The sequence below is a fragment of the Strigops habroptila genome, chromosome 4 (genome assembly GCF_004027225.2).
Source record: "Strigops habroptila isolate Jane chromosome 4, bStrHab1.2.pri, whole genome shotgun sequence".
Taxonomy (NCBI): Eukaryota; Metazoa; Chordata; class Aves; order Psittaciformes; family Psittacidae; genus Strigops; species Strigops habroptila.
The window spans coordinates 78,081,554-78,102,518 of NC_046358.1; the positions used below are offsets into that span (position 1 = coordinate 78,081,554).

General features: G+C 40.1%; 2 protein-coding genes across 6 annotated transcripts; one reads left to right on the plus strand and one right to left on the minus strand.

Annotated features, from left to right (window-relative positions):
- The first annotated feature begins 3 nt into the window (after nucleotides 1-3).
- On the plus strand, nucleotides 4-11,147 carry LOC115606175 (cytochrome b-c1 complex subunit 2, mitochondrial). Of its 4 annotated transcripts, none has more exons than XR_003990836.1 (14): nucleotides 4-178; nucleotides 1,702-1,794; nucleotides 1,917-2,066; nucleotides 3,083-3,147; nucleotides 4,097-4,153; nucleotides 4,508-4,632; nucleotides 5,361-5,458; nucleotides 5,783-5,840; nucleotides 6,003-6,098; nucleotides 7,007-7,206; nucleotides 7,481-7,561; nucleotides 8,134-8,214; nucleotides 9,914-10,067; nucleotides 10,911-11,146. XR_003990836.1 is itself a non-coding variant. In XM_030481621.1 (14 exons), exons 1-14 carry the CDS (start codon nucleotides 143-145, stop codon nucleotides 10,992-10,994), a joined length of 1,374 nt encoding a protein of 457 aa, XP_030337481.1. In that variant the 5' UTR covers nucleotides 30-142; the 3' UTR covers nucleotides 10,995-11,147. The 4 variants fall into 4 exon arrangements, 2 of the variants coding, with proteins under 2 accessions (XP_030337481.1, XP_030337480.1); XM_030481621.1 differs by having other exon boundaries at nucleotides 30-178; nucleotides 8,134-8,210; nucleotides 10,911-11,147; XR_003990835.1 differs by lacking the exon at nucleotides 4-178 and adding an exon at nucleotides 1,097-1,270.
- An 807-nt stretch (nucleotides 11,148-11,954) lies between these two features.
- PDZD9 (PDZ domain containing 9) lies at nucleotides 11,955-20,900 on the minus strand. 2 transcript variants are annotated; one of them, XM_030481625.1, is made up of 7 exons: nucleotides 20,833-20,900; nucleotides 20,226-20,275; nucleotides 19,161-19,300; nucleotides 16,886-17,062; nucleotides 15,920-16,003; nucleotides 13,020-13,215; nucleotides 11,961-12,043 (listed from the first exon to the last, which is right to left on the minus strand). In XM_030481625.1, exons 1-7 carry the CDS (start codon nucleotides 20,842-20,844, stop codon nucleotides 11,989-11,991), a joined length of 714 nt encoding a protein of 237 aa, XP_030337485.1. In that variant the 5' UTR covers nucleotides 20,845-20,900; the 3' UTR covers nucleotides 11,961-11,988. The 2 variants fall into 2 exon arrangements, with proteins under 2 accessions (XP_030337486.1, XP_030337485.1); XM_030481626.1 differs by lacking the exon at nucleotides 15,920-16,003 and having other exon boundaries at nucleotides 11,955-12,043.
- Nucleotides 20,901-20,965: the final 65 nt, after the last annotated feature.

Sequence of the window (20,965 nt, forward strand, 5' to 3'; positions counted from 1 at the left end):
GCGTGACTGTAGGCGCGAGCAGTAGAGTTTGGGTCTCCTCTCGCTAGAAAGTCAAAGCAGCGCAGGGCGTGCCGGGAAGGGCGAGTCCTCCTCCGCACAGCCATCTTCTCCTCGCCGGGGCCGAGCGGAGGGGCGCGGAAGGATGAAGGGGTTCCCGGTGGTCGCGCGTTCTCTCTCGGTGAGGAGGACCCGGACGCGTTGTGTGGAGGAGGGGAGAGGCATAGAAGGCGCTGACAGCGCTTCTCCGGGTCCTGGTGGCCGCGGGTGGGCCTGACCCCGGACAGCTCCGGGGCGGCGAGCCGCGCGGGCGAGCGGGGGGCGAGCGGGTGGCGAGCGGGTGAGCGGCTGTGGGGCTGTCAGCGAGGGGCGTAGGGGGGCACCAGAGCCGGGGTCGAGCCGGTTGGGCAGATGGCGGAGCGCGGCGGCGGCGCTGAAGGTCAAGCAGGTCGCGGGCCGGGCCCGGGGCGGCCTCCGCGCAGCGCTGCGGTGGGGAGCTGCGGGACGTTCCCTGGGGGTTCACCCGAGGGGTTCACCCGAGGCCTCCCCCTGGACTGCCCGCGCGGCCAGGGAGGGGGGAGGAGGATCCCTTCTCGCCCGTTGTGGCAAGGTACCCTTGGGGAGTGGGGCTCGGCTCGTCCCGGGGGCGCGGAGGGGGCAGGGGGCTTGTTCTGCTGCAGAGAATCCCCTTGAGCCCGCGGGCAGCTGGGGTATGGTTTGTGTAGGTCTCCACTGGAAGTAGGATGGCGAATGACCTCCGAGTCATAGTGTGTTTGCAGGTCGCTTTTAGACGTGCACTAGTAGTTCATAAATAAATAGGCTTAGAGATTAAATTAGGTGTCTTACCAAATTTGTGATGAGGGAAGAAAGTAGTTTCTCCTAGACTCGTATGTTGGACAGAGTCTGTGGCAAAGTGAGGGGAATTATGTCATCTCTACAACTGGCTGCAGTGGGGTGTCTGTCACTCAAGTTTTACTTTGAGATGCATGGGAATTAAGTTGGGTTAGTTTTGGTTTTTTTAATGTGAAGAATAATAAATTTGGGAGGTTTTTTTGTAAGCATAAGAAATCTCAGAAAGGGTAGAAGGAATAGCGTTTCAGATTTGAAATTAATAGTCTTGTTATTTCTGCTGCCAGCTACTGAAGGGAAGGCTCCTGCAGTGTTCACCTCCTCAGTTTGAAGGCCTGCTTCTGGTCATTGCTCTGCAGTTTGGGGACTTGCATACATGTATTCTTTGTATGCAGCAGTCAGTGTAGCTCAGTTGGTGAGAGAGGTGATTCTTTAGGAGTTGAACTGCCTACACGTAATAAATGGGAAAGTTATCTCCAAAGTTATGTTCAGAGTAAGTGGAATGCTGTAGCTGTTTGTTGAGTTAACTGCTACACAGTGGTCCTACAGACTATACAGTGTCAGTAGAGATACCCACTGCACAACAGCAAAGAGAGGGAGGGGGAGGGGAAAGCTTTCTTACAGTGCTGATTCTTGAGAATAGCACTAAGGTCCAGGGACCTCATGTAAGTCATTGCACAGGTTGTAACAGTGAGGTAAAAAAGCCTATCAGAGGAATTACAAGGGAATCACTTTTTACTCTGGGACTTGCAGTTGATTGTATTTCTACTTTAAAATTAGTTGCTTTTTCAGTATGTAATGGAATGTGCAATGCACTAATTCAGGAAATCCATTTTCTTATGTTTTCTCCTGTAGAAGAGATTTTACTCACTTAAAGTAGCCCCTAAGTTTTCAGTCTCAAAAGCTGCAGAACGAGTGAAATTATCTCCAGAGTCTGAGAATCTTGAGGTCAGTATGAATACTGGTATTTTTTTCTCTCTCCTTTTTTGTTTTGTAAAACTCAGTCAGAGTAGAGGTTTGACAGTATTTCTAGTGGATAACTAAACCAAATGTTTTTCTGTTTAATACAGATTACAAAATTACCAAATGGCTTAGTTATTGCCTCTCTGGAAAACTTTTCTCCAGTTTCAAGAATTGGTGTGTTTATTAAAGCAGGCAGCAGATATGAAACCACTAGTAACTTGGGAACTGCTCACTTGCTTCGTATTGGACCTAATATGGTAGGTGTTTCTTCACTTTGTCATTACGTTAGCAATAGATGAAATGGTGAAAGGTTTATGATGGCAAAAGTAAAGGATATAGTAAAATTTAGTGTAAGAAATCTTACGAAGTGGAAAACAGTGTACCTTGATTTTTGGTTACCTGGTTCAAGTGCAGGAGAAATGACATTACTTCCTGGAAGACAGGAAGTGATACTTCCTTAGAATTATGCTCTCCAGTGGCTTCAGTTATACAGGATGCTCTGGGGGAAGGTACAGTAGGTTCAAAGAAAAGAATTGGTTAAATTCATGGGTAGCAGGTCTTTAAGGAGTTGCTAATAGGAGTAACTCCTGCAGGTAGTGCAGGAATACCACTGAATGGGTTGTGGGATGTTACATTTAAACAGCCTCTTCTGTTGCTGCTGTCAGGTACAGAGCGTTGGGCCGGACATCTCATGGGCTTGACCCACTGAGGCCCTTCCCCTTGTTCGTGTTCACCTCAGTTGCTGTCTGGCTGTAGGTGCAGATGTCAACACGGCCTGTCTCGCACACCAGCCAGGCTGTGACAGTTAATGCTACACAGCACCACTGGCAAGTCTGTGACTGCTGTTGTGCGGGTTCAGTCCACATCAGCTTCAGGCAGAAAAAAACCAACATCCCAGCTGCTTATTACCCTTCCCAACTGCTGCCTGAAGTTCCCTCAGACAGCTGTCAGCGTAATAGCATATGTAGGTGTTCTTGCCCTGGTTTTGTCAAGTTTATCTAATTCAAAGAATCCTATTAAACGTTCAGGCAAACCTGGATCATTCTAGAATGGGGCTGGGGAGCAAATATGTGACCAGTTAAGGTGGAAAATCGGAGAGGATGATAGAAACGATTAGGAGTAGGGATGCAGTAAGCTGGCTCAACTTTTCAGAATGGCTTCTGTATAAATTAATAAACAGATACTGTTTCAGCGTTGCCTGAGCACCGAGCAACCTCGGGCAAGTCTGTTCTTAAAATAGCTGGAATTCTAACTTGCTTTTCTTCCTTAATAGACTACTAAAGGTGTATCTTCTTTCCGGATTACTCGTGGCATTGAAGCTGTTGGGGGCAGCCTGAGGTTTGTAACGGTGTATGATCTGTTTTGGTAACATGCAAACAAACTATGTGATTGAAGGAAACGTAAAACAATAAGCACAACAATACACAGGCAGATGAGCTCAGTGTGGTAATGGTACTTGATTGGTGAACCTTGACAACGAACATCTTCTGTCCTCGTTCAGTGAAGGTTCGAGAGTGCACCCATGATTTGTACTTTAAAAACACCTTTCAATTAACAGAATATAAATGTTGTGTACCTGGGAGAAATATAATTTGTCCACAAAGCTTAATGTTCTTTCTGCTTTTTCAGGCTGCAAGATTAAACTTCCTGAAGTCAGTAGATTATTTTTTTTTCGCCATCTTTTGTGAATAGATACCACTCATCATACTGCAATTCTTGGAGCAATTCAGACAATAGCTGGCTTTCATGATTTGAGAGTTTAAAGCCTAGAAAACAAGCCTAAGAGAAATAAAAGAGGGATCTTGCTGTGCCTGCTTTTTTGCAATGTATCTTGAAATCATCCAGTAAGATTGTTTTATATAGATTTTGGTTAAAAGCAAGGTTTTATATGACTTGAGACTCTGCCCCTTTCTGTTCCTATTAGTCACAAATGTGTTGAAGCAAGTGGGGAGTTTTCTGCCCAAAGAGAATAATTTCTGAATTGTCTTGTTTAATACATATACACATTTGTCTTCAGGTTTTGCTATTCAGCCTTATTTGTTGTTTTGAATTAGCATGGTATTTTAAATTCTGATGGTCACAAGACACTTGTTATTACTTGAATACTTAAGATAGGAGTTCTAGTTATGTCTCTTTCTGCTGTGTGTTATCGCTCACTTTAAATGGTCATCTCAAGCAGATTTAAGGGGAGATATTGATATCAAGCAGATATTGAGGGGAGGAATAAGTGTGAAAAACCACTTCAGTGTTCTCTGCTGAAATGGGGTTTGTATTTTTTCTCACTTAGCGTGTACTCAACGAGAGAGAAGATGGCTTACTGCATTGAATGCCTGCGTAACTACGTGTAGGTATCTAGATATGCTGTAAATGGAATTGCGTGCTTTACAAACTGCTCTGTGGTAGAGACCATTAATTTTATAGGGTAGGAGTAATACCTATTTTCATGTTTTTGTAATAAATCGATAAACTACTGTATTAATATTCAGCTTCTGTATCACGTTATTGAGCATACAAATGATGCGGAACTGAAGTTGAATTCTCATACTCTGTACAGCAGTGCTAGTAACTACTCTGGCTCGAGTGATATATTTTGTTGTTCATGTGTTGCTTACAGATTAGTTTAACTTGCTTTCAACTTCAAAAGAAATATGTGCTACTTCTGGTGTGTTTAATGCCTTTGTAACTTTTTTTTATCTAGCGATACAGTTATGGAGTATCTTCTCAATGTCACCACAGCACCAGAGTTCAGACCATGGGAAGTAGCTGATCTTCAGCCACAGTTAAAAGTTGACAAAGCAATTGCCTCTCAGAATCCTCAAGTTGGTGAGTGTACTTTCTGATCCACTGCATTGGCTTCAGGGGAGTTTCTTCAGAATTCAACACTTTTGGAAAAAATAGTTTCCCTTTTGCTCTGTCACATGACCATGTAATCCTGCAGCTTTTCCCCATGGATAGGTATGGGTCTTTCTGTTGTTACAGAACCTTTTTTTATAAATACACAAGTTTTTCTAGCCTGTGCATAACATTCAGCAAGTAACATGCTGAAGACAGCTTAAACCATTCCCCATGGCAGCTTCCATTTTACCTTTTTAATTCAAGTACAGCCAGAGAATGTGCAGGGCATGACTGTTGTTGACAGTATATTTGCAGCAGCTTGTGTTATGAAAACCATTCTTGGGTATTACTCATCAATGTGGAAACGATATTCTGCAAAAGACTTCTTGAATTTGTATGGTTATTTTCATAGAAAACCAGTATGGATTTTCATTACACTGAAAATGGATTCCAGCTTTAGGGTTATGAATTTAGGTTTGTGGGTTTAAAAAAAAACCACCCAAAACAGACCTAAACACAATGCCTCAGCCAAACCTGTGCACTTGGATGAAACTTTCATGTGTACTTGGTTATTCTAGACCTGCTTTTGCAGATCTTGTGCTTCTTAAAGAGGCCCACAGCTCTGTTTCACTGGGGTAACATTTAGTTTCATTCATGATCTTCATTAGAAGTGGCTCTTACATTAATCATCATCACTGAAACTTTGTTCCTCTTAGGAGTGCTGGAAAACTTGCATGCTGCAGCCTATAAGAATGCTCTGGCAAACCCCTTATATTGTCCAGATTACAGAGTTGGAAAAATTACTTCTGAGCAGGTAGGATTATTTATGTTGTGTTATAAATCTGATTCAGTTTCTTTGTCAAGGATAGATGATGACACTTGAGAAAGTAAACACTGACTATATTTACTGTATAAATTTTCTATCTTCTGTGCATAGTAAGGCTGTCAGTGAAATGCAGTTGTTCTTGTATAAGAAGGTTTGTCACTGGAGAACACGTAAAATGCTGTTCTATAGACAGCTCCTTTTGGAAACATTGGAGTTTGCTGCATGAAGAAGTATAAGGGGGGATGTTAGAAACACACTTGCCATTTTTGTAATTTATACAAAATACCCTAAAATGTGAATTTACTGTTGCAGCTCCATGATTTTGTACAGAACAATTTCACAAGTGCGAGAATGGCTCTAGTAGGAATAGGTATGTATGTTCTTTAATGGGCATTGCAATTCGTAAGGGAAAACTGCCATGGAAAGTGGAGTTCTCTGTAGAAGTAAAATGTTATGGTACACTTAAAACACTTTTATTTAACTGTAGGTTTTCAATGCCATTATATTACTTGGAACAACTGTTGTGTTGCAGGTGTGAAGCACTCTGACTTAAAGCAAGTTGCAGAGAACTTTCTAAACATCCGCAGTGGAGCTGGTGTTTCTAGTGCAAAAGCTGTCTACCGAGGGGGTGAGTCTGTGCCTTGTATCTGTTCCGAATGACTCATTTTCTGTTTATTATAAATGTAGTACTATTCAAAGTTGAAGCTGAAAACAATATAGTTGTACTAAATGCTGTACGTGGGAAGTGACAGTTCAAACACATCTCCCATCTAACTAAGCAGTGGATTATTCCCCACAATGGAAAGTTCTGGGATAAAACTGAACCCATGTTTCCAATAAAGCTTAACCTGCAAGATCATTTATTCCATCAAGTGGAAAACAAACTGGCTTGTGGTTTCTCTTGGCATTTTGGGGAAGATTCCCTGAAGAGTAGATTAAGGACTGTCTGGAAGTGGTGGTAGGTTTTCTCTTTAGGGAAGATCTATTAGAATGCTGTAAATCTTTCATAAAAGATAAACTAATACTTAACTCTTTCAGAGCAGTATCTCGTACTAGTTAATACCAATACCTATTCTTTAGTTGGAGTATCAAGTCACTTTAGCCAGATGGGGAAAAAAATAAAGTCTCCAACATTTAGTATTTACCTGGAATGACTTCATTTTCTATAAAACAGGATCAATATTGTTATGAGCAGAAGGCAATGCTACTTTTCTGGGTATTTGTTTTCTGGAGACTCGCTGGGTTTTATCATCTCATACTCCATATCGTTTAGGGTCAGGTTCAGATAAGGCAAAGGAAGGTGCATGGGTTTGTGATTGCAAGAAAATTTTTGAATGGTAAGGACTTTTTATAATTAGCGATAGTCTATTAACAGCTTCTTGCTGTTTTCCTGAGTGGACACGCAATAACTTCACGCCCTGGCTTTTCTCTCATGGAACGAACTCCTGGCTAGGAATGTTTCCTTTCAATACCTCTGAAGGTATAGTAGTTTCTAACTGAATACTGTATTACTTTTTATTCTGTTGTGGTTTTTAGGAGAAATCAGAAAACAGAATGGTGAGAGCCTTGTCCATGCTGCTGTTGTCTCAGAAGGAGCTGTTGTTGGGAGTGCAGAAGCAAACGCGTTCAGTGTTCTTCAGCATGTTTTAGGTGCTGGGCCCCTTATCAAGAGGGGAAGCAATGTTACCAGCAAATTGTGTCAGGGTATTGCTAAAGCGACTACCCGGCCATTTGATGTAAGTTCAAAGGTTTATTGTACTCTGATATTTTAAGTAAAATGCATATTATCCTTTGAGAGTTTACTACGTCCAGATACAATCATAATTGGTTCAGTCTTGCACAAGTTACAGTATTTCAGAGAAGGACTTCCAATCTGATCTTTCCTCTGCACAGATGGAGTTTAGCTTCCTGACTTGCAGTATTTTAGATCCTGATAGTAATTATTGTCCTATGCTTGATGTTTAGTTGTTCTGATACTTGAAACAGTTGGTGATAATGTTTGTTTTGCAGGCTTCTGCGTTTAATGTTAATTACTCCGATTCTGGGCTCTTTGGGATTTATACCATATCCCAGGCTTCAGACACTGGGGAGGTGAGTTGATGATTAGAATTTAACTATTAGGAACATAACCCTTAAACTAGTTTTGATTTGAGATAGAGGCGGATTCATCTGAAAAAGTCAGTTCATCTGATTTCTTGTAGAAGAATGCTGCATGTTCAGTTATAACTTAGCTTTGTAAGCTGGGTGTGAGACTTGCTGTCTGGGAAGTACAAATACTTAATACAAATGAGAGCTAGTAAAATCCCTTGATTGCTGACTGTAATTGCTGACTGTAATTGCTGACTTAGATGTGTAAGCCTAAGTATATCATGAGGAACATGCTGGCTCTTGAAGCTGGCAGAACTGAGTGAACTCTAATGAAGAAATGGTGAGACCATACAAATTAATGTGGTGTTGCAGTTTCATTCCACAAGGTTTTTTGTGTCTTGCTTGCACATTTATTACAGTGGTTTCAGTTTTGTCATGAAGCTGTTCAGAATTGAGTTCAGGCAGACAATCCTAACATCATCAGCTGCTCCGAAGTTTCTGAGATGTCATGTAATAGAAATAACATGTTGAAATTTAATGCTGGAAGAAGTCTTAACTGATGTAATTTTCCTCAGGTCATTAAAGCTGCTTTGAACCAGGTAAAGGCAGTTGCTCAGGGCAGCGTCACTGATGAAGATATCAAAAGGGCAAAGTAAGTGCATAAAGGACTCTCTTGTGTGTTGTGAAGAGAAGTTTCTTACCATGTAGCTACTTGTCAAATGCTTAGATTATTCTGTACAGCAGAGCTTATCATTGTCTTTATGTAGTTATTTCCATGGGGAACTGCTCACTTTCCTGTGTTAAAACTGAAGCACTGTCAGTAGGGGGTTTTTTTCCAAAGCTGTACTGATGCTCTGCTTGTGGTATTTCTTAATAAAAACTTGTTAGATAGTGTTAATGATTTCTGAAAACTGTTTCAATGTAAGAATTTGGCAAGTATCCGCAGATGCTGTCATTTTAATCGTACTCTGTAGTATTGAGATGTATTCAAATTAGAATCCTGAATTGCATTATTGAGGTAATTCCCTTTAGAGTGGCATTGCAGCAATTCCCAAAACAATTATATTAAACAATCTTCTGCATCTTCAAAGAATAGTATTAACGAGGGTCTGCAAGTGTAAAGCACTGTATTAGTGCTTTAGTGTTTGAAATAAGTGCCCCTAGGAATATTTGAGATGTGGGGGAAATTACTATTAGAGATGCAGTAAAACCAACGAAGTTTTAGGGTTTCTAATTTATAGAGGGCCGTGCACATTAGTTGGGCTTGATCTCCAGATGGTGTTAGACTGCACTGAGCCTCTCAAGCTGTAGTTATGCAATATGACAATATGGTACAGATTCGCTCAAGTAGCAACATTAAAATATTCACTGTTGTATATGTAAAATACTTACAAGACTCCATGTAAAGCCTGATCACAGAAAACATAATAACCTAGACATGCTTGGTTGTGCTTTAGTCACTAGGAGCTAAGTGGTGAATTTTGGACCTTTATAGGTGGCATTATTTGTTTTGTGTGTTGGAATCGTTTTGTTTTGTGGAATTTCTTGGGTTGGTTTGTAACAAAGCTGCCAAAGTATTAGGGAGTTAGAGTGCTGTGGCTTTTTAGGGGGGAAGAGGGGTTCCTTTCTGGAATGGATTCATATATTTTCTGTCTTGCTCTTTTTCCTTTAGTGACAAAAACCAACCAACCAACCAACAACTAACCCGAAAAACAAACCAAATTCAAGGCCAGCGATATGTGCAGTCTGGCAATTTAGTCTAATCACGTTCTATTAGAATAAACCATTTTCTGCCATTTTGTTGTTTAAAAAAGAACAGGACTAGCTTATAAAAATAACATTTTCATACGTAGCAGTGAGACTGCATGAAACAGAACAAACAGTGTGAACTTGCTGTCTTTTAACAGAACATGTAACTATTGCTTAAGGAGCCTAACCATTGACTGCTGCTTTGTCACTGCCAGCAAAGTAGCTCTGCATTAAGGCTGTTCTTGATGAGAAACTGGAATCCATTTTAAACCTAATTTTTAAACTTGATAGATTAGTTTGTCTGAATCCTGTGGTACCTGCATCAGTTCCTTCAAACAGAAACAAATTCTGAGCTGGAGATCTTCTGACTGCAGGGGGTGGCAGTAGGTGCTGGAATACCCTGACATTTTCACGCTTGGGAGTATTTGTGGTACCTCTTTCCTAAGTACGGAATCCTTCCATACTTGAAAAGGAAAACCTTCCAAAATGAGAGGAATCTTGAAAACTTAAAAAGCCCCAAAAACTCATTGTACTTGCAGGAGTGGTGACTAAAGTAGTAACAGGATTTTCATGTTCACTCATCCTTAATGCTTTATTTGATGGCAGAAATCAGCTGAAAGCCGCCTATTTGATGTCAGTGGAGACTGCAGAGGGGTTGCTGAATGAAATAGGCTCGGAGGCTTTGATGTCTGGCACACACACATCGCCATCTGTTATTGCTCAGAAAATTGACTCTGTAGCCACTGCTGATGTTGTGAATGTAAGTATGTGTCAGCGTTACAGGTGTTTCTTAATCACCGTGTAAGTGTTTTTTATACAAAACGGGTGCTCATTTGTGTGTGTTTATAAACACACACGTAAAATATCTTTTAAAAAAGCCAATGCAACTCATTTACAGCTCCCAGCTGCTATTTTGTGATGCCTTTACTTACTTTATTAACAGGAGACCCTTTAATCCAATATGCTGCGAAAGTAGTGTAGCTGGGAGTATATGAAATTCTCATCTACTTTACTTGAATTTACCAAAACTGCCAACTAGTATTGATGGAAAACTTGATGCTAGTTCCAGTGCAGACACTTCTCTGTCAAAGGTTTTTAGTCTAGAATATTTGCTGTGCTTAATAAAACAATTACTCTTTCAGTGATAAACTGATGTAACCATATTGCTATTCCAGTTCGCTTTGTTGCTTAACAACTTGAAGCAAACTTCATCGAGAAATCCATCAGAAATTCTAAGAAAACTTGGTTTTTTCACAGTTATCACTATTTTGTGTGCAGTAGCAACTAGCAATACCTTTAGTAATAAGGAAAGATCCACTGTATCTTGTGGTGTAATAATTACTCTAGGCATAACTATTTTCTAAGAGTTTATACTTTTCATATCCAACTGTCATTCTGCCCTTCCTGTTTAGATTAGAAAGTAAGAAGAAGCTGGATTAGAAACAAGTTTAGACAGCAAAAAGAAAATTATTTATTTGATGTACGATGGTAGTGTTGGGATTTGTTGTTTGTTTTAATAACTTGAAGCTGAGGCTGTGAGCAGCAAGATAAACTCTGTTGTAGTGAATATTTCCTTATATGCATCTTCCCAATGTATTTTCAGGCTGCCAAGAAGTTTGTCAGTGGGAAGAAATCGATGGCAGCAAGTGGGGAGTTGGGAAATACTCCTTTTCTTGACGAGCTGTGAAAACAAAACTGGGATGCAGATTCACAATGGACCTACAATGAGCTCTAAGTAAATTACTACTAACTTGTTATTTATGCATTCAGTTATTTCAGCAAATTTATCTCAAGTAATTGTGGGCTTGCACTTGTCAAATAAAGTGCTGAGTTCATACATTGTGTGTTGTTGATGTTTTTTCTCTACTGAAACTGTTATGTAAAATGCTGGTAAGTCTGGCTCTGTGCACTGAAGGTAGAACTACAGTGAGCAAATAAGGTGACAGTTTAGTCAATGTAAAAAACAGATATATCAAAATGATCACTGTGATGCAGACAAATACTGTGATTGCCACTAGTTGTCTGTGTATTCTTGTATGTTCAGGAAAGGTTTGTGATTGTCTTCACCATCCTTATATCAAGAAAATGAAGAAACTTGCCTTCAAACAAAGATGAATATATTAGACCTTCCTAGAGCTTGCAACTGCTACTTGACAGGGATGAGCAGAGGTAGTGTTTCTGAGTGTCTTGTCCACAAGTAGCATTGATAGACAGCTTTGAGGGGAGGGAGGGCATTGCTAGAACAGCTTTATATAGCTAATACATCATTTCAAGTATCTTAGGACATTCAGATTTTTTTGAAGGCACGTGTTAGAAGAAAACAGATACGGTACAACTCAGAAACCTAGGTGGGGACAAGTCAGGTTTTGAGGTATTCTGCAACAAAGGCAAATTCTTCCAGATGGGATGTATGTGCTTAATACACATACAGAAGGGCAGGAGGAAGAAGAATTGGTCTCATTGTTTTCTGTAGCCCAGTAGGAAGGAGGCATAACACCACTAGTACCAAGCTTAGGATTGTACCATGCTTCAACATTATTACGAAGAACAGCATCACAAACACAGTCTGTGCCTACCCCAAGTGTCTGGCCTGTATCAGGTATCTGCCAGATTTTGAATATTGATAGTAACTTAGGAGTGAACTCACAGCAGTATGATGAGGGAGATTTACACTGAAGAATTTACAAGCCTACATCATCATCAGTACTGGACCCAATGTCATCATCATAGTCTGTGCTGAAAATACAGAAAATACTGAAAATACAGAAAATTCAACATGCAATAATTCCCACAGCCATTTAGTTCACTAATCATGGACTCTTGTTCTAAAGACAAGTTCGTTAGTTCTGAAGCTCCTCTAATATCAAACTAATACTATTGTCCATAGCCCTTTGCACACAGTTTCCTTTGCGCTCCACAGCTAAGTTGTAATTCGGTCACCAGAAAAGCAAGCTATCCTTTTTCTGCTCCTTCAGAATAGCAAATAGTTTGATGTATTTAAACATAAGCATACAGGTTTAATCTTTTAGAAAGACCCTTGCTTCCAAGGAAGCTCCAGCTTCCTTTCTGCTGTTCTAGCCTAATTACCTCCTTTAAATACTTCTGTTCCTTCCCCTACCTTTTAGGTTTCTTTTCTACTAAAACTTTGTGCCTCAGGAAAACTTGTATCCCATCTACATTAATCATACTGACTGCATGAGCCACGTTTAGGATTGAGCACAATATATTTTTAGGCAGTGGCTCTCACAAGAAGAGTTTATTTTTCCTGCAGTTTAATTTCAGAAGTCATGCTCATTAGCTACTGTCAGTAGTGAAGACTGATTAAAGAACAGATAAGCTTTTTAGATGGTGGTATCAACACCTCCATCTTGATACCCTCAGCTACTTGCAGTTGGCTGTCACAAACTGACATGGCCTCTTGACTTCAGAGGTGTTCCTGCCTGTCAGACTGCTGCTTGCTGCGGAGGCAGGAAGGGGCATATCTAAAAATGTTCATCCTGACCCTGTCTCCACTGTAACTAGAAAAGTGAGCTTTCCTTTGGTATATGTTCATTTCAAATCACAGGTTTCTATTTAAAAAAATAAAATAAATGAAAATACATCTTTAGACTAACATTTTATCCTAAACTGTAAAAGCTATTACACTATTGTTTCTTGCTGGAATGATAAGCAACATGTGAAATTCTAGTTATGTACAATAGTTATTTCTTACTCTACTGACACCACAGGCAGCTTTACTTCAGGAATTAATTCAACTGCACTTTGCCAGTCTTGAGGTACTTCAACAAAATCTCTGTAAACTCTGATTTGTAGAGTCGTTCCTATAGGAATATTGTGCAGGAGTTGCCTAAGCTGTCGCAGGGTCCAGCCCAAAACGGTGGCATAACCAATTTTTATTAGAACATCCCCTGCCAAGGAAGAAAACAGACAGCAATCAGTTGAAGAAACTTTTTCAATTTTTAACTGTTCATGTTCTAAAATACATAGTCTTTAGCACTAAACTTTCCCATTTTTATTGCATGTGTTCAGCAGCTCTTCAACTGGATGCAATTCTTTTTTCTTTCTATTTTAATGAAAATGTTTTTAGCTCTGTTAAGAACTAACTGTTCACAACACTAAGGAAAGCTGCAGATTGCTTGTTTGCTTTGGGACTTTTCTGAGCGACCGTGATAAACTTTAGGTTGCTTATTCAGTGCTGCCTTCCATTTCTGTGCAGTTTGGGGGCCAGATTAAGGTAAAATGCTGAATGCTTTGAACAGGATCACTACCTGGGACCCGACAGACTCCAGCAAGGTTCAGCTGAGGTTACAGCTGCACATGTCACCTTGTGCTTGTCTGGGCCCCTGGAGGCTTCCAGGGTTGGCTCTCCTTGGTGGCTGGTGCCTGTCCCTCTAGTCCCAACACATGGGTACATTGCAAGGCAATGTCAAGCAGGCCAGGGAAGACATAGGATGTGCCTACCAAAGCTGGTGCAGAAGCCTAACTGAGGAGTTCAAGCAGAAAGTGGTGGTGATGTTTTTTGTTGGTTTGTCTGTTTAAGCGATAAGGCTGCAAATAACATTATTACCTACTGCCACTGGAAAGCACTGGGCTGCAGTTTGGCAAAAAGCAGTACTACATCCAAGAACAACAGTACAGAAGCCCCAGCACCTATATGTACCATGGGGTGTAACAAGGTGGGCTTTGAGGGTTTGGGGGGAGTTACTCTATAAACGTGTAATTTTGGAGGCTGCAAAGGGCCAGCAGAATCTACCTGCAGCAGACTACAGCTCCGTGAGCAGCCTGGCAGAAACAGTTGCACAGTACAGCAGTATCAGTAAACATTATCTACTGAACTGCAACAGAACAGCATAGGGGATTTAAACGAGCAGTGCAGCTGTCTGCTGCCACATTAGCAGAGCAAGAAGCCTCTCTCCATCTGCTCTGTTTTCTTTTTATCCCTTTTGGATTAAAATTGCCCATAGCAAAAAATTTGCAGGCTTTCAAACTGTTTACCTGAGCTACTGACTATCATTTTTTCATTCGCTTTTTCCACTAACTACTCCTTCTCCTCCATCATCATCACACCTTCTCTCCACGCTAGTTTATCATGAGATACTGGATATACTGGAGTGTAAACAAGAAGTTCTGGAACAGCTACCAGGGTAGCAGTTAAAAAAAACCAACAGAAAACATTTTACCAACAGTTTTATGTAAGCTCTCAGCCTCAAGCAGAAAGATAAATCACCCAAATTCATGTTTCAAAATGCAGAGACATAAATGTACTTATGATTTAAAGCATCTGCAAGACACTCTTGGCTTTGAATAGATTCTTTTAGAATTCATTTTTTTCTGCCCATACTGTTCTGATAACACTGCTGTGGTGAGTCAAAGCCATCTCTGAACTGCAGATGGAGATAATTTTGCTCCTCTGCTCCAGCATCTGGAGTCTGAACCACCCAGTTTTTCAGTTCACCCATCAGTTTTGTGATGGATATCCTTCAGTGGCCACTGAAGATTTATGTGGAGATAACCTCTTGCACTATGAAGGTATCTGAGGAAACATGTCCTAAGCAGCCCTGTTTCTTCTTGCTGGCATGGAGAATAGGGCATGCGTATGTACATATGGGTTTGGTGAGTATAACTGTAGGATTTTAAGACATTAGTGCCTCTCACTACCTCTGTTAATTTCTAGCTCCATTAAAGTCAGCAGAATGGCACCAGGTCTTTCAAGCTATAAGCAGTTATGAACTGTTGTTTTAGGTTCCCGTTTGACATTGTACAGATAACATTCATCTTAATCAGCTGGAAAAAAAAAGTTAATAAAAGATAAAACCTAATTCACTGCAAGAAAAAAATCTTAAGCAATGCATTTGTGTATCATATTTTTCTCAAGCCCATGCTCTATACCTTGGTATTAATGCCAAAATAACTGTGCTGCCTGTGGTATCCTTGAGAGACAGAGCTTCTACAAAATACTGTCTTCTCTGCAAAGTTTTACAGCTTTGGTCTTAAATACAAAGGTTTCGTAAGTTCACTCTAAACGTAAATTGACCAAATTCAGCTGTTTGCTGCTTTGGGGGGGGGGGTTGCGTTTGGAATATGCTGAGTTAGATCCAGGTGCTCCATGAAGCATGCTCAAATTGTTTCTTTTGGCTCCAAAAACTAAGATCAGCTACTACAAAGGGGCAATGTTTGTTACCAGTCCTTAGGCCCCTTTAAACTGTTCAATACTTGCTGCAGTAAATCAAACACATCACATGCTGAAATAATTTGACTCCTTGTCCTTGTAGGCTTTATTGAAAATCCTTTTGGAGCTTGCCTTTTCCTAACTATGGCAAAGAGGACTACGTAGTTTCAGTGACTAATATTATGTATCTTTTACTTTATAGAGGTAAAAAACCCCTAAACAAACCAACAACCAAACCAGTATCCTATGTATGTTTTTGTATAACATAGGGTTTTTGGTTTTTTTAGGGAACTGATAAAAGCTATCAGTTCCTAAGATAATAAAGGTACTTAGTTCAAATCCAAATCCATTCCTGTATTATGTTCAGGATTTTTCCACTGATTTTTATACTGGGATCGAAAATGCAAAGCCTTTTCTAAAATGAGGTTAAGAACTCCACTCACTGTTTTTTATTTCACCAAACAAGTAGATCTTTCTTCCTAGTGCTTGGAATCCTAATTCTCTCTGGAAGGTGCAAGAAGAAAGAACTGCCCAAATTATAAAGGCAATGCTCAGAAAATGGTTCTAATTTAAAGACATGCATTTGCACTGAACGGCAGTAAAGTTCTAAATGACTTCATTACACTCAAGTCATAGCTTCATAGATTTCTACGTTAGCGACAATTTAATATTTGGTAATAACTTAGCACACTGACATCCCCAAACTGTAGTTCAGGAGTCTAATATACTTGGTCTAGGGACCCATGTAAGGCATTTATGTTTACAGAGCTTTCAATTACAAGCTTAATATAGGTGCCTGATGTTCCACAAGAAACCTTAATAACCAGTAATAGTCTGTTAGTACTGATATGGCACATTTCAGGTTTAAAGCATTTAGCAAATGAACACCTGCATGGATTGTTAGAGCACAGAGATTTGTCTATTGCCACTTTGTAACTATTCTGTATAATACAGAGAAATAAAAAGTAAACAATAAGGCTAATTAATTTCAACCCTTTGGGAAGTTCTGTGTTACTTGTAGAGTGAAATTACTTGAACAATAATGCACTGAACAAAGAATGGTATTATTCAAGTTTAGCTGCTCTATAAAGGTAATAGTTAAACTATTTTTTGACAAACCTGATAAATAGGAAATCTGTTTCTGCTGGAGAAAAATATATATACTTAAATCTTGATCTGATTATGGAACAGTCACCCATATCAGCTATTTTAAGATCACAGGTATTTCATTACAATGGAATGCTGGCACTGAGCTTTACACAGTTTATGCTAGTTTCTTTTCTCTGTAATTTCAAACTGAGTTTCTTTTGATCTGTATAAGTGTAAATAAATCAGAGACAGGCTCAAAGCACAAGTGCAGAACATTTTCAATGCTATTAAATTTGGATATCACTGACGGTTTCTCTTACCTGGTTTTAGCTTTCCATTGTTAGCTGCAGAGCTTTTCTCAACAATGCTTGTTATCTGGAGATAGGGCCCATTCTGTATGACTATGAGACCTAATCCTTGTTTACTCATCTTAATAGTTGCCTTCAGTACTGCAACCAGTGTGTACTGAAAGAGGCTCTCCAGTGATGGCATCTGCCCTGTGAAAAGTGAGAGGAAAATTTTACTAGTCAAAAGTGTGATATAATTCTTCAATAACAGGTTTAAGGAGACATTTGAGCAGGTGCCAGACCCAGTCTTAATTGTCCAAACAGTTAAGTCCCTCATTCTTAACTGCTTCTTTAGGTAAGCATTGCCTGCTGAGTCACACATTTTACCAAAAGAAAAAGCAATACTGCTGTTACTTAAGCGTTCATTACTAATGGTGATATATTCAGGGAAAGTAGAGAACAGGATACAGGATAACAGAACAGAGGAGGTGTCAGCTATTAAGGACTTACAGAAAAGATTGAATTCCTACAAAAATGGATTTTTCAAATCAATATTTATAAAGGAGATTAATTTCTAAATTTCCAGCAGACTGGTTCCACACTCTACTGCTGACATGAGGGAAGGGACTGCACTTGCCATAGTTAGCACCTACAGAAATAAAATACTCTTGAGTGCCCGCTATCCATTAAAATGAAAAGTAATACAATATAAATGACATTTATCCCAGTGTCTCCACCAAGAAGCATAATTGGGATAATAAAGAAATCTCCTCCATCTCTCAAGCCTGTTCTCCTCATTAGGAGACAGGAAAAATTAAGACTGTCACGAGTGCTTCAGACTCCTAAAACAAACTGTGTTCTATTAAAAATTACTTTTTGTCTCTGTTTCAAGATGTAAGCTCTAAATGTAACTTCTGACAGTAGAGTACCAATAAATTAACTACTTGAGATGCACTCCAGCGGTCTGAAATCACTTAATGAAAATCCCCACCACTTTATCCTTCTTCTCTAAAATACAGAAACTTGTTCAACTCTCCAATGGCTTTAGTAAAGCTTTGGATCAGGCTGCAAATGACAACCCAGAATGTCTATAAAAGAATTAAGATCAAAAGTATAGCAATGTGAACATGTCATTTGTCAATTTGGCTGCTGAACTGAAAAACAGAGAAGGAAGCTGGTATGGGTTTATGTATTTTTCCTTCCCAATGAAAAATGCAGGATTTTTTAAATTGTTGTTGAGTAGATTACATTTAATTTGGATTAAATACTTCATTTTCATGGTCAGGCAAGAAAAGCAAAAGAAGACCCACTCTAGCACACACTTTAACCTGCTGATAATCCTGACAGGTCAAATGTCTGACCTGCGACTGTTTCTCTTGCTCAGGAATTTATGCAAGGTGGAACAGGATCAATAGAAGGGATTTAAACCTTTCCTGTGGCATTCTTGGTCACTTTTCAATGTGTGTTTCAATCTTTTTCAGCCAGAAAAGGGAACTGAATCTTAGTTTCCTACTTCCAGAATAAGTACTTAATTCCCAGGCCAATAAATGTACACAGATTATATGAAGTAAGACTACTTTTTTGTAGCTATTATTATTTGCAGTATTGTTTTCTAGCTAAAATTATTCAGCAAATTCCATTAAAATTCATGAGCATTTGTAGGTCAGCAAATGATCAGCAGTGAAATGACAAACAAAAAATGCTATTTATAAATCTAGATAACTTTAGTTATAGATACCAGAATCCTCATCTTAGGCTGCTTCTTCTTACATGAAGTTATCTTGCTGCACATGAGAGTTTTAAAAGCATGAAAACTGTGACTAATCCAAAGCCTACAAAAGAATTAGGAGGAATGCTAAAATTCACACTTTTAGCTGAGTCTCTTGTCTTTTTACTATACTCATATCAGTCTATATAGCCTCCAAGGAAGGTGGATTTTCTCTTTGTTCTGTGCTACAGAAAGTTTAGGTACTTGACAGAACTTACATTACAGTTGCCCTAACACTGTCCTGATTTTCTCCAAGTTACCCTTCAATTCTGCAGTTTTGCAGGCAGCAGCATAGGATATCCTTTTCCTCGTCACCTGCCTTTGATTCTGTTCCAAATACTTAACCTCAAGAGCAGAAATGCCTCTTGATACTAACACAATTTAGGGCACTGGGGGCTCTGTGAAGAAGATACTGTCTGGTAGCACAAGGACTCAAAAAGTTTGAGATATTGAAATGCAGGAGTGGAAGAAGTGCTGAGGCAGCAGTGAGAAGATGGAAATGAACAGAGGAAGAAATGGCCAAAAGAGATAGATACTCACTCATAGTTTCATCCCCAGGCTCTTCTAAAGACTGGGTACGTTCCATCAAGTCCTGAGGAATACCTTTTCGTGTGAAGCCAAAATAGCGCCGGAGTGTCCGAGGTGAGCCTTTTGGAAATATGCTACTGCTCCATGGTGGCCTGTGGAGGAAGAGTCTACCAACAGGTGAGGAAGCAATGGTGCCTAGCAACTACTCAGAATGCAGGGGCAGGCAGGTTCCAAGCTCTCTCAGCACCACACACCAGCAACTCAGGCATAGGGAAGTCTGGCATTGTGCAAAGGATGCATCTGCATCTAGTGCATTGTTTCAGTCCAAGAGGAGTAATTAGATTTAGGCTGCCTGTCTGTCAATACCACAGCTCTGTCTGAAGCCCCAAAGCTTTCTGGAAAGCATATAGCTGCCGGTGTCCTGCCACACGGCATCCTTAGGCATGTACGCATCCCCTGATAAAACTCAGAAAGATTAAATTAAATAACTGATCACACAGCCTGCATGGTATGAAGATGACTGTGTCACTGTTTCTGACTTCATATTTGCTTGCATATCAAAAGCCAATGAAAACAATACCTTCCCTTTGCATACCCTCTCCACCTCTCCTTCCTTTATTCCTTTTGCCGTGAAGCTGAGTTATTTGGAGAGAAATTCATTTGGAGGCAGACTTTTACAGAAGCTTGTATTAAAAGCTATTTTAATACCACTTAAAGCCAGTTTATAGGATAATCGCAGGCGATTCTTGGAAATAACGTCTTTTCAAGGCCGCTGTATTCGCATTGTTAGTGCAATACAATTTTTAAATCTTTTAAATAAAAAATCAATTGTCTAATTTATTCCATGCACCAATTGCTCCCCATTTAAAGGGAATTTCAGCTGGTTTTCATCAAAAGTCTTACTATTTTCTGCACCCTTAAGAACATCTGTCAAGAATAGGTGACTTCAATAGAATCTAAGCACAGCTCTTGCCCTCCAAATAGTAAACCCTACTGACTGCTGTTGAACACTTTAAGTTTATTTTACTAATATCTCCATTTTGGTTGTATAGTCTCCCACCTACACAGCAGACTTACATAAACAGTTCAGATAATTGCCTGCTTGGCTTCTGCAGTGTGATGCTGCTCTGGAAATAAAGAAGAGGGTGTTTGCTGTTCGAAGGAAAAAACTATGGAAACATTAGATTTTTTTCCTGTTACCTGTAGATGTGAGGGATGCTAAACTGAGTTCAGCATTCCCATGCCAGAATGACAGTGTCAAAGGCACAGAGTTATTGTGGCCAAAACTGGGCTGGTTTCTCACACTTAGTGCATAGTTCATTTATTGGCTACAGATTCCCCCATGCTTCAATATAGCTGAATCCACGGATGAGCATGTAACCAGAAATCACTCTATTTGGGTGAGTTTCCTAGTCAAGATTAATTAGGTTTTCTTCCAAACATACAGCACAGACAGCAATGCAAAGTAGTGCTGTTGTGGTGCTCCAGAGTCACGTAAGGCCTGGAGGAACCTCCATGAATCAGCCCTTCCACCTCCCTGGTTTTACAGAAGCAACTCTGAACTCTAAGCTAATGCCCGCTATTCCAAAGGGACAGCGTGACAGCGACAAGCGAAACAACAGGTACTTTTTGTGTGGCGACAACAGATTTATGATCGTTCCTCAACCCTCTGTGCAGCGCCCACCAAGTTGCCCATGCTCGGTTTCCCTTGGCGGGGGGCAGACCCTCCCGGAGTGCACTGAGAAGGACGGCCTGAGGTCTCCGGGCTGGCGCTGGGAGAAAGGAGGGATTCCCGTGTGCCTCGGCTGAGAAACCCC